General features: G+C 42.7%; 1 protein-coding gene across 3 annotated transcripts in view; it reads right to left on the minus strand.

Moving 5' to 3' along the window:
• Positions 1-3,939: 3,939 nt before the first annotated feature.
• The window catches only part of NUDT4 (nudix hydrolase 4), a 56,156-nt gene continuing 47,853 nt past the window's right edge, over positions 3,940-12,242 (minus strand). For all 3 annotated transcript variants that reach the window (XM_039496597.1, XM_039496583.1, XM_039496592.1), the window contains one exon: positions 3,940-7,790. In XM_039496597.1, coding sequence (XP_039352531.1) covers positions 7,588-7,790 — 203 coding nt within the window. In that variant the 3' untranslated portion in view covers positions 3,940-7,587. The remainder of the gene's footprint in view (positions 7,791-12,242) is intronic.

The raw sequence follows: 12,242 nt of genomic DNA on the forward strand, positions 1-12,242 counted from the left end.
AATGAGGGCTGATTTACTTCTTCCAAGCACTGAACAAACATGAAGTACATGTCGTGACTGCAAGAGGTGGAGCAAAAGTCTAACTATTTTAGCAAAATATAATTACTCTGGTAACATGCACTAGTAAAAAAATGAGAACTAAACTCAGACAGCTGTTTGATGGTAAGAAGCTGTCAATTTGACTAGCCACAGAACATCAGCTATGAGAGGAGGCATGTTCACAGTAAAGAGTTAAGGGATTAATTTATGCAAATGTGTATTTATAAAGCACCCTTTACCAGAAGAAGTTAGCACATGACATGAAAACACAGTTGGGGGTGGGTGGGGGGTGTCTTAAATATGAAATAGACATCACTGGAAGATTGGTCACAGATAGGTCTTTAGTTGTGGCTGCAGCACCTGCAGAAGCATTCCTACTACAAAATTGTTCCAGAAGATGCATTTTAAAACAAGTTTCTTGCCTCTAAGGTTGTGGAAAAACTGATGTACCTTCCTGAGGCTGCAGATAGCCTAAACAGTTAGGCTGACAGATGTAAACCACCACCCTGCTTGTTGCACTGGGTTAACTATAAAGCGTATTGCTATGCAGTGTAGTAGCAGGCACATACCCAGCTAATTGTTTATCTTAGTCAACCCTTCCCCCTGCACCATCTTCCTAGGTGTTGATCTTTTCCCTTGGATCCTATGACGTCTTCAGTCCAGTTGTTTGTACAAATGTGGGCTGGGCCATCTTGAAAATTGGAATATTAGGGCAAACAGTATAAAAAAGCCAAGAAATATTGAATGGGTTCCAGTATGAACTCCCCTAACTACCATAAAACCCTCACTACTGCAGACAGGAGCCTGCCATGTCTGAAGGTAGGTCTGCCTTCCTCTACTGTACATGGGAGCCTACACTCCAGCAGCCTAGTGAGGGAGGAGCTAAATTAGATGGGAGCAACTGCTGCATCTCAGTGTGTGTATGGGGGTGGGGGAGGAGCAGTCCCTATATCAAGGCTTGGTCCCTTAAAAGGGGGGTTCTGTGTAGCTAACCCCTAGGGAAAGACTTGAGATGGTGCTGACTATATTCTTACCCCTTATTGACTAACTGAAGGTGACAATCTGGTATGAGGAAAAATGTTTGGGAACATTAACTACCCAGCACAGCTAGATGTAGGAGTTGAGCCAAGCCCCTTAGAGAAGTAGAAGCTGATTACACAACAGGTTTGTTCATTGCCCTGGAGTTGTTCATATCTTTGAATCAACTGCCTTGACCACTGGCAGTGCTGTTCTTGGATTCCATTTCTTTTGACAAACATTTCCCTTTTATGTAAAGGTGGGGAAATTGTCCTAAAATGACAGCCCAGGTATAGCAAAAGTAGTTTAATACCCTACCTGCTGCTTTCCAAGGGTGAGACAGACTGTACCTGTCCTTTCCATCCATGAGAGGTACTGAACACAGCCTTTGTCCTTGAACAAAGGTGGCAGAATGTCACCTCTTACCTCCCCAAAAATGCAGAAGATGGTGGTAGTTCCCCTTCCAGTAAGTACTTTGCACTTCCCCTCCACTCAGGGGACTACACTGTGGAAATTTGGCTTTATGACACCGGTGAAGTAGGTAAGTTTCCTCCCTGTGTACAGATGTTAAAAGACCTAGAGCTGAGAGGCACCAGTAAGGCATGCCCAATTTCAATTGTGTTCCTGAAGCAGCCTTCAAAAGAGCAAGGCTGTAGTTTAGGGTCACGGATGAGATGAAAACTACTGCTGGCCCACTGCTCTAGTTTGTATCTATATGCTGCTTTATCATCAGGTGCTGAGGTTAGATAAGGGGTACATCAGACCAATTTATGCCTGCTGGGTTGCTGAGTGAAGCCATCTCTGGCAATACCACAGAGGGAAGCAGGAATGCTGAGATACCCATTAGCCTTTTCTACATTAGGAGGCAGACAATCAAATACAGATGTAGGCCTCACCACCAGCACATACCAATAAAAAAATGCTACACCAGAGAACGAGCTGGCTAAACTAAAGTAATTCATCTTCATGTCTTAGGAGATATCTACTCAAAGATCACATGTTTGTAGGGGTTGTACTTAAAAGGAGCAACTGAAATGGGGTAGACTAGAATGCTCCCAGGCTTCCAATTTGCTTAATTACACATAACCAAGCAGACCAAAAAGGCACAATGGCTGCTTAAGACCACTCTGACTAGCTCTCTTTAATTAAGTCAACCAGGATCAAGGCCCTGTGTCAGAGCTTCAAACCCACACAGCAGACAGATTACAGTATACCTCTGCTACAATGCTTCCCCAGTTAACACCATATGCACCCACTGTGTCAAAAAGTTCTCCAGCTTCAGTCTTGAGTGCAACAGGATTAACTGATCAGCTAGTAGTGGTTTGGTCTCAGGGAGAACAGTAGGGAGGTGAACATCACAATACAGCAACAAAGAATCCTGTGGCACCTTATAGACTAACAGATGTTCTGCAGCATGAGCTTTCGTGGGTGAATACCCACTTCTTCAGATGCAAGTGGTGGAAATTTCCTGGGGCAGGTTTATATATGCAAGCAAGAAGCAAGCTAGAGATAACGAGGTTAGTTCAATCAGGGAGGATGAGGCCCTGTTCTAGCAGTTGAGGTGTGAAAACCAAGGGAGGAGAAACTGGTTCTGTAATTGGCAAGCCATTCACATTAACTAACATCGTTATCTCTAGCTTGCTTCTTGCTTGCATATATAAACCTGCCCCTGGAAATTTCTACCACTTGCATCTGAAGAAGTGGGTATTCACCCACGAAAGCTCATGCTGCAGAACATCTGTTAGTCTATAAGGTGCCACAGGATTCTTTGTTGCTTTTACAGATCCAGACTAACACAGCTACCCCTCTGATACTTATCACAATACAGCCAGTCCTTGCCCTCTTTCATGCTCCCAACCTTGTCCATGAGAGGTATGGGAGGGGGCGCGGCAGGGGAGCTGAGATAGACAAGAGAAAAGGCAGTTGTCAGGATGGGTTTTTTTTTTTTGAGAGCAGCACTTGGAGGGACAGTAAATACAGACTACCCTTGATCCCATCTTTCAGAATGCTACACAAACATGGTGCTTGAACCTCAGTCTCTGAGAATGGATATGACCTTTCTCGGTTCTCTCCATCAATACTCCTTTTAGCCTAAGGCCATCCTACACAACTTCCTGGCTCCCAAGCGCCTGGAACTCCCTGCAGGAAAAGAGTGAAATGTTTTGGTGCTAGCCTTCATGGCGCTCTCAGAAAGCTTTGCAAGCAGCATCAGTGTTTGCTGGGTGTCCTACATGAGATATTTATCATGTGGGAGAAAGAATGAGTATGAAGTTAAGATCCCCTCTCCCATAGTGGGAACAAGTGCCAGGATGAGGGAGAAAACTTGCCCTCTACAGCTGGTACTAAAAAGACAAAAAGGAAGCTTTAAAACTGCTTTTCCTACAAAAAAGCCAAACTAGTGCTACAGTTTAGGACTATCAACAATGTCTATGTGGTAGACAGGGAGTAAGGAATGTGACTGATCTGGCTGGAGCAGAGAGGACTTGAACATTTACACACCCTGGCAATTTAATAGGCAGCTCGAAGAATGAAAACAGCTTAACTCTGCCAAGTTCAGTTTAAAAAGGTTTGTGACCAGACAACTCCTACAGCACAGGGCTATAGAAGCAGTTAAAAAAAGTTCTCAACTGTATTTGCACCCACACTATTACTTGGACTATTCAGAACACAACAGGAGCACGTGTGCATGACTGTCAGTTTTAGGCCACATTTACAATGACGTTTGAACTGGAGCACGGAGAGGGCTAACCACGGTTAAAGGTTCTTGGTGGAGCTATATTTAAGCAGATCTCAAACCCTTTTCAGATGGGGCATAAGCATTGTATATCAGCACTTTGCTACCAGTGGTAAAACTAGTGCCTACTGAAAGATGACACACATAGCACTAGTTCAGATTTTATTTTGATATTTATCTCAAATATAAAAAGTCAAAATTCTTACATCAATCTTTAAAGAAAATCCATGCAAGCAATTCAAAATGTTTACAATTTAAGTTGGGGATTTTCCTTCAAATTTCTCTTCTCAGAACCAAGTTGATAAACAAACCAAAGAGGTTTTTCCTTTTGATTTTCTCCACAGTGACTTGTCAATACACCAACCTTGGGCAAAGTTAGTGTGCAGTAAGTCACCAAATTATGCTTTTCACTTTAACAGTCTCTGTGCAATACACTTGATACTTTTGCAGTGTTAAAACATCCATTTTTAAGTAGGTATTTATTTTAACTAAGCTTCCAATTCAGGTAGAGCAGAAGCTATTTCCATTGGCAATAACATATCACATTATTTTATCTTGGGTCATGATGATCCCAAACCATGGCTGCTACAGGAAAACCATTGATGCAAATCAGATTCCTTTATCTGTTCACAGAGCCAGGCAAGCCTCAGAGCCGCCAGCAGCTCACTTGGGGGGAGGGAGGTTAAAAAGGTAAAATCTAGTCCTATTTGCACAAATAATGCACCACCGTAAGCCATAAAACCACCACTAGTTACTTCATAAACCAAACTGGAAACCTTTGTAAGAACGTGAGGAAACTGCTGGCAGTAACATGCTTCTATAGATAATCTTGACAGCAGGAGCTGATGGAAAATTTTATCCTCCTTATCCCAAGTTTTACACCATCCATTTCTGTAGAATTTAACTTTAGTGTTCACTTAGACTGTTAAAAGACTCAAACATAAAAAAGGAATTTGACAGAATGGTTTTCTGTAGCATACGTAAAGCAAGAGCCTGCACAGTATTGCCAGTTTACCTTTACTGTCATATACTTCAAAGTTCTGTGAATAGAAAAACATAGGAAATCAAATTGAACAATACAGGGCTTCATTTTGAAAGCTGCATAGAGACCGAAGAGATCTGTACAATGAATGGCATTTAAGAATTCATGTGGCACTATTAACAGTCAAAATGTGTGCAACCAAAATATTAAAATATTTATAGGCAATCAACAATTTGTTAGCAACAGCAATTCTGTACATTTTTACACGGTTATCAAATACATAGAGAGCTACAAAATAAGATCATGCATTACCACTAATATCTTATACAAATATGGGTTTTCTTTTCATTCCAGGAGTCTGAAACTGTTTTGAGATAGAAGCAGTTATGAACTAGAAGCCAAGTAACTACTTTGGACTTTTGTATGTCGTTTCATGGATTATGTTGTACAACCAAAAGAAACTTCTCAAAAGGCTAACAGTTACGAGCTCAGTTTAATGTGTTAATGACTACTGAACAAAAATGAGTGTCGATGTACATGACTGAAAAGTTAAATGGTTCACTGTTTCAAAAAGACAGACTAGATCAACTTAAAAATCAGATGTTTCTATTACCATTAAACCATTCTGTCATTGTACGAGACATTCTTTTCAAAGCACCTGACTTCAGCTCTCCAGATGTTTTAATTAGTAAGTCTCTTTTCAATTCTATAAGCCCTTCAGTCAGGACGAAAGCTAGGCAATGGTGGTGGTGTTTAGATCAGAAGAATTAAAAATGGGTTTAAAAATCTCATGAATTGTTGAGATTTTGGCCCTCAAATACCTGAGGTCTCATGAGATCAACTGTTCATGATGATTCCACCATTCTGTGGTGCATCTGAACTATACGTAGAAGACATGCCTGCTCTTCCGATTTTAGAAGCGACCTGGAACTAAAACCATAGGGCTAGTGCTGATCCGGGGATTTAAAAAAACATCCCACCTCAAAGTTCAGGCAGCTTCTGTTTTTTGGCTCATGTTTAGGGCCATCTCTAATCAGTAGTATTTATGGCCTCTTCAAAGAGCAGTTTACATGAGGTGAAACCTCTAAAACATTACTATCCATGGTTTAAATGCATTTATATATGGCACAAAGATCTCATTCTTCAAAAAGGATCACTTGTGGCACCAATATTTTCCTAAAAAAGTGTAACAGCACGCAAAAGTTTAATTTATAGCAGCATTTTACACAATTTGTGCTAAAAAAGTAGAAGTTGTGTGTTGAGTAACAAAATGTTTAAATTACATTTACTTTCCATTTTACACTCACTATTTACCAGTTGGACTATTTACAAAGGGTTCAAATGCTATGTAAAAGAATGAGTTTACCCAAAACAGCCTTCACAAGACACACAATGTTTACCCCAACCTCAGTTTTGGCTTTCTGCCCAGAAAGAAGAGGTGACTGGAATTAATATTTAGATTCCAAAAGTATCTGCATGAGCTAGATGGCATTCTTTGTAGAAACGGTCTTAATGGCACAGTGGCAAGAACATGTTTGGGACCCATGGTTAAGGTCAGTTTCTATCCTTTTTGGTTGACAGGTACGGGGGGGAAATGGTAATTATGACAGGATGCTGTCCCAAGTTTACGCCAGTTAGTTCTACTTTCACTTCAGAGAGCAAAAGCCGTTTTTTGGAACGGTCAAGACTATTTTTGAAGTATTACAACTTTAATTGGGATATCCAGCATAGTCATTAATAAGGTAACAAAAATATTGGTATATCTGAAATGTCAATACCAGCCCATTCTGCTCCTAGTCCACAAAGTGCCATTTCCTCTTGATTACTAGTTTGCTAACGGACTTAGACCTAGCCATGTTGTTCCCTTATAGGCATAAATTTCTTCCAAACACTGTACTTTCGTCTTATATGCCACAGAAGCTACAAGAGACTCAAAACTGGAAGAAACTGATGCAATCCTAGAAAACTATGGGATCGCACCATCAGCAAAATGAATGCTAGGATATCAGAGGAAGGCAACACTTAATGATCAGCGGGAGTAGGGGGGAACATGTTTTCAGTTTTCATGTACCTCTTTCTACAATTATGAATTTCTTGCTTATCTGGCCAAGTACTACAAAAAAAAGTCTTTGAACAGCTTTTGGAATTGTAGCAACAAAGCATCAATGGTTGAGCCTCTTTTCCGAATCTTTGCTCGAGCTGTCAACTACATTTTGTATGTTAAGATTCCACAGGTCAAGGTAACAGAGGGAAAAATGTTGCTTGACGTTTGAATCCTTTGCTGTGATTGGCTAGATGTATTTAGTGCTTTATTGTAGTCATGCTTATGTATCTAAGGTGAATAGGATGCTCAGTTTCCCAGATAGTGGTAGTATTTTAGAGGTCATCTAGCACTTTAATTGTACATTTTGAGTGGAAGTTTAAGAGAAATGTTACTGCCATTTGTTCAAGAATTTTCCTGCTAAACATTTTTTTTTTAACGACTACCTGACTAAAAAAAATTAAACCAAAATCTGGAATAAGTTCCACTTAACCCAGATGTTTGTTATTTTTAGCAGATGTGTAAGTTTATATATTGATTGTTTTTAAAAAATGGCCAGTTAAGGCATCTTAAAAAATTCCATATATGGCTTTAGTTTGCTGAAATACTATTTTACATTGTTAAAAGGGAAAAAAAAGTCAGTGTCTGAATGTTATGATGTATTCACACATTTTGCTGAGGACTGATAGTCAAAGAGGTCTGCATGTGAACACAAATACATTCCCCCCTCCTCCACCTTGTCATGGCGCATGAGTAAAAAGGTAATCCCAATTTTTATCTCACAGTAGAGGGCAACCCAGAAGTCTGTGCAGAAGTGACATATAAGGAGTTGTTATCAGGAAGATTGGGGACCACAGAATTCCCATTGGTGGGGGAGCAGCCCAGTTTCAGTTTTTCCAGGTATTCCGCATGAACAGGCTTATGACACTGAAGAACCTTGATAGCATCTTCTACTTTAAACCATTCTCTTTTCCTTCCTGAATGAGTAATTTACATCAAAGAAAAATATGTTACAAACAAGTTTCAATAGCAGTTCAGCTACAATAGCCAGTTCCAAAAACTCCAGGTCCAAAAACTTAAAGGTCAAGTGCAAAGCAAAAATACAAACTGAATTAAGATCAAACATCCTCCCCACAAGTGTAAGTGGGGGTGGCAGGTAACACAGGAGTAACAGCTGAGCAGCAGAGGAAAAGTGGTCTTTGTGCCTCCCCCTCTTTAGTGTAGAGAGTCCTAAAAGATTTGTTTTCCCTTGTTTCTTTACATTGGAAATCCAGGTTGTCTGCGCTCTGGTAGACTGACAACTGGAGAACAGGGAAGTGACATCAAGAAAAGTTGGACAACAAAGATTTAGTCAAATCTATCTTGTTCATTGAAACTAAATAGATGCTAACAAAAAACAACATTTTAGATACAGGGTCTCTTTTGTAGAGGTCCTATATCTACTCTATCCAGTCCATCAGTTTATGCAGAATCCATGCTCTTTAAAACAAACACGTCTAGTCCTAATGGCTGGGAACAGGAACAGACGGATTCATGGTTGGCTTCTTTATAGCACAGGGCATGTCGACACAAACTCCTCCTGAATGACTCCTTGTGTGGACACTTATGAAAGCAATGCCATTTGCCAAAGTAGCATAATCCACTCAAAGGGCAGGTCCATACTCACCGCGCGGGTCGACGCGGTGAGTTCGACTTCACGGAGTTCGAACTATCGCGTCTGATCTAGAAGCACCGTGGTCGACTCCGGTACTCCACCACTGCAAACGGCGGTGGTGGAGTCGACGGGGGAGCCGCGGAGTTCGACCCCGCCGCGGCTGGACGGGTGAGTAGTTCGAATTAGGGTACTTCGAATTCAGCTACGCTATTCCCGTAGCTGAATTTGCGTACCCTAATTCGAACCCCCTTTTTAGTGTGGACCAGGCCAAAGTGTTCATGCCTGAAGTTATTCTGGAATAGCTATTTCACTTTAAACATACCAGAGGGAACATGTGCATTATTCATCTGCCGTCTTCAAGATGATAGAGGGGGAGTAAATTTAACATCTGACATTTGGTAGAGGATAGATTAGTAGCAGAACTCCAGGCACTGGTAATTGATAAGGAAAAACAGGCAACTCCTGAGGAGTACCTCCAGCCAATGAGAACAGAGCAGCCAGGAAGTTTGCTGAAGCAACCCCTTGAAGTTGCTAAAATGCTCTTAAACCTCATGTCTCAGCTGATAAGACTAAATGAAGCCATCTAAAGCACAGCTGCTAAGAAGCATTTCCTTTAAGAAATATTTTTAAAATATTTGAATTAGTTAAGTACAAGTTATTCCATTTTTTCCACATCATATAGTGACAAAAAGTTGTATTTCTTTACCATTCATATTTGAAGATATGTTTGTATATCAGACTAACCACAAGCCCAATCCTCTTGTACTAAAATTGCAAAAATTTTGCTACTGTATCCTGAAGTCAATGTGTTCCTTCCTGATTCATGGAGGATATCCCAAAATGCAATGAATACTAGTATTTTAACCCATACAATCTTATTTACTACCAAAAATACATGATTGCAACACCTTTAATGATCCAGAAAGTACCATAACACACCAAACTTTTCTTATTGTGTACCCCATTCCAGATCTACCAACTGCCTGCATACCCCTACCCTTCTCATCACTAATACTGTGTGTGTTCTTAACACTGTCTTCGGCCATCTGTCCATATTTCACTGTTACATACAGATATAGTGCAGAGGTAGGCAACCTATGGCACAGGTGCCAAAGGCGGCACGCGAGCTGATTTTCAGTGGCACTCACACTGCCTGGGTCCTGGCCACCGGTCCGGGGGGGGGGGGGGGGGGCTCTGCATTTTAATTTAATTTTAAATGAAGCTTATTAAACATTTTAAAAACCTTATTTACTTTACATACAACAATAGCTTAGTTATATATTATAGACTTATAGAAAGAGACCTTCTAAAAACATTAAAATGTATTACTGGCACGCAAAACCTTAAATCAGAGTGAATAAATGAAGACTCAGCACAGCACTTCTGAAAGGTTGCCGACTCCTGTTAGAGGGTTTTTTCAGTTCTATACATCACACTATAAGTTCTGAGCTCAGTACACTGGACAGTTGCTGGGCAAACGAACCCGCAACGTATGGTGACTGGAGGTGAGGGCTCCGTACGTCAGCATCTGTGTTCTCATTGGTATATCTTGAAGTAAATTAAACTACCATATTTTATGTAACGAAATGTCCAGAGTTGTAAAGCTTCATTTGAGTAGCCTACTATGAAAATGCTATAAATAAAATCCACCATTACATAATTTCTCCCCCCTCCCAGAGATGTCTTGCATATCCCCAGGGGTACATATATCACAGTTTGGGAACCCTTGCACTAAGGGTTTGTTTGTTTTTTTTAAAAGGAGTTATTTCTACACTGAAAACATGAAAAATCTGTTAATTCAATTTTCATTTTGCTGTACAACTTGCATTACATATATTGTGCTGCTATTGTAATTTTTAAAACATTCTTTTAAAGGGACACTGCCATGACTGACATACCACTTGATGGCAAAAAATGCAATTCTATAAATGTATAGTATTATGTTAAAGTATTAAAATTCCAGTTCCTGAAATGGGAAAGCCGTCTACTAACCAAGGATACTGTTTTGGATCACACAGGAATCTGCACTATCAGATAACTGACCAACATACTGCTCAATGAGTGCAATATGTTAATATTTAAGTAACCACATGGAAGGCAGACTAACTTGTTAGGGATATCTGTAACTGATTACATTTAGCAAAAGGGTAGTCATGTGATACATTTCAAAAAATGCTTTTTAACTAGACTGACTACATCACTGGTTCTCAACCTGCAGTCCATGGGCCACTTACTGCCCAATCAGCACACAGCTGTGGCCCCTATGACATCCTCAGGGCCATACAGGTAGTACACATTGTGTGGATGCAGCCCACAACACAGAGAAATGCATATGCAGCCCACAACGGTAAATGGGTTGAGAACCACTGGACTAGATACTCTATGCATCTAAACCAGGGGTTGACACGTTTTCAGAAGTGGTGTGCCGAGTCTTCATTTATTCACTCTAATTTAAGGTTTCGCGTGCCAGTTATACATTTTAACGTTTTTTAGTAGGTCTCTCTGTCTATAGTATATAACAAAACTATTGTCGTATGTAAAGTAAACAAGGTTTTCAAAATGTTTAAGAAGCTTCATTTAAAATTAAATTAAAATGCTGATCTTATGCCGCTGACCTGATCAGTCCACTGCCGGCCTGGGGTTCCGTTCACCTAGGCTGGCAGTGGGCTGAGTGGGACCGGAGTCCGGGACCCCCGGCTGGCAAGGGGCCGGGAGCCAGAACCCCAGACTGGCAGCAGGCTGAGTGGGGCCAGCGGCCGGGATCCAAGACCAGCAGTGGGCTGAGCAGCTCAGCCCGCTGCTGGTCTGAGGTCCCGGCCCTGCCCACATAGAGTGGGTACCTACCTTCGCCCTGGTTCGAGCCCATTCTCTTCCTCTCTCTCTGCACTGAGCTGAGGGTGGGAGTGCACTGAGCACTGGGCTGGGGGTGAAGGAGCAGGCTGAGGGTTGGGATGTAGGGTCTGGCCAGGAGCTAGAATGAGGGAGTGGGCTCAGGGTTGGGGAAGAAGGTTTGGGTGTGGAGTGCTTACCTGGGCAGCTCCCATATGGTGTGAGGGGTGCAAGAGTCAGGGCATGGGGTGTGTGGGGGCTGGGTATGTGTGGGGATGCAGGAGTCAGGGCAGGGAGTTGGGTGTGTGTGAGGGGCATGCAGGGATCAGGGCAGTGGCTTGGGGGGGCGGGTAGGGCAGGGAGCGGGGTGGGAATTGGGACTCCTGGGCTCCGGGAAGGGGTTGGTGTCTGACGCTCAGGGGAGGAGTGCTGGGAGCGAGGACTCCGGATTCCTAGGTTTCCAACTAGGCTCTAGTTGTTCAAGGGGGTGGGGGGAAGACTGAGACTAGGGCTCCGGACTCCTGGGTTCTGCCCTCAATGCCAGAGGGGAGCGGGGTCCAGTGACCTGGGGTGGGGAAAGAGGCGTGACCCAGCTGTTCCCAGGGTCCAGCAGGCGGCGAGCTGCAGCCCCGGGGCTCGGGTTCAGGCTGTGGGACGCAGCCTGCCCCAGTACAGAGCTGAGCTCATCCCGGCACCGGGGCTGCAACCCTGGGGCAGCCTGCATGAGTCCAGGGAGCGGGGCTGGCCGTACTCGGGGCGGGTGAGCACACGGCGCAGCTGGGACCCAGGACCCTTCCCCACTTACAGGCCTCATGGGCACTGCAACTCTGGTGAGGCTGGGTCCCTCTTCCTGCCCCCGCCAGTGGGGCTGCTCAGACTCTGCGGACACCAGGTAGTGGTATGGACACGCTAACCCGGAAACACAACCTCCTGCCGGAAGTGACAG

Source organism: Mauremys reevesii, linkage group 1, assembly GCF_016161935.1.
Source record: "Mauremys reevesii isolate NIE-2019 linkage group 1, ASM1616193v1, whole genome shotgun sequence".
NCBI classification, from domain to species: domain Eukaryota; kingdom Metazoa; phylum Chordata; order Testudines; family Geoemydidae; genus Mauremys; species Mauremys reevesii.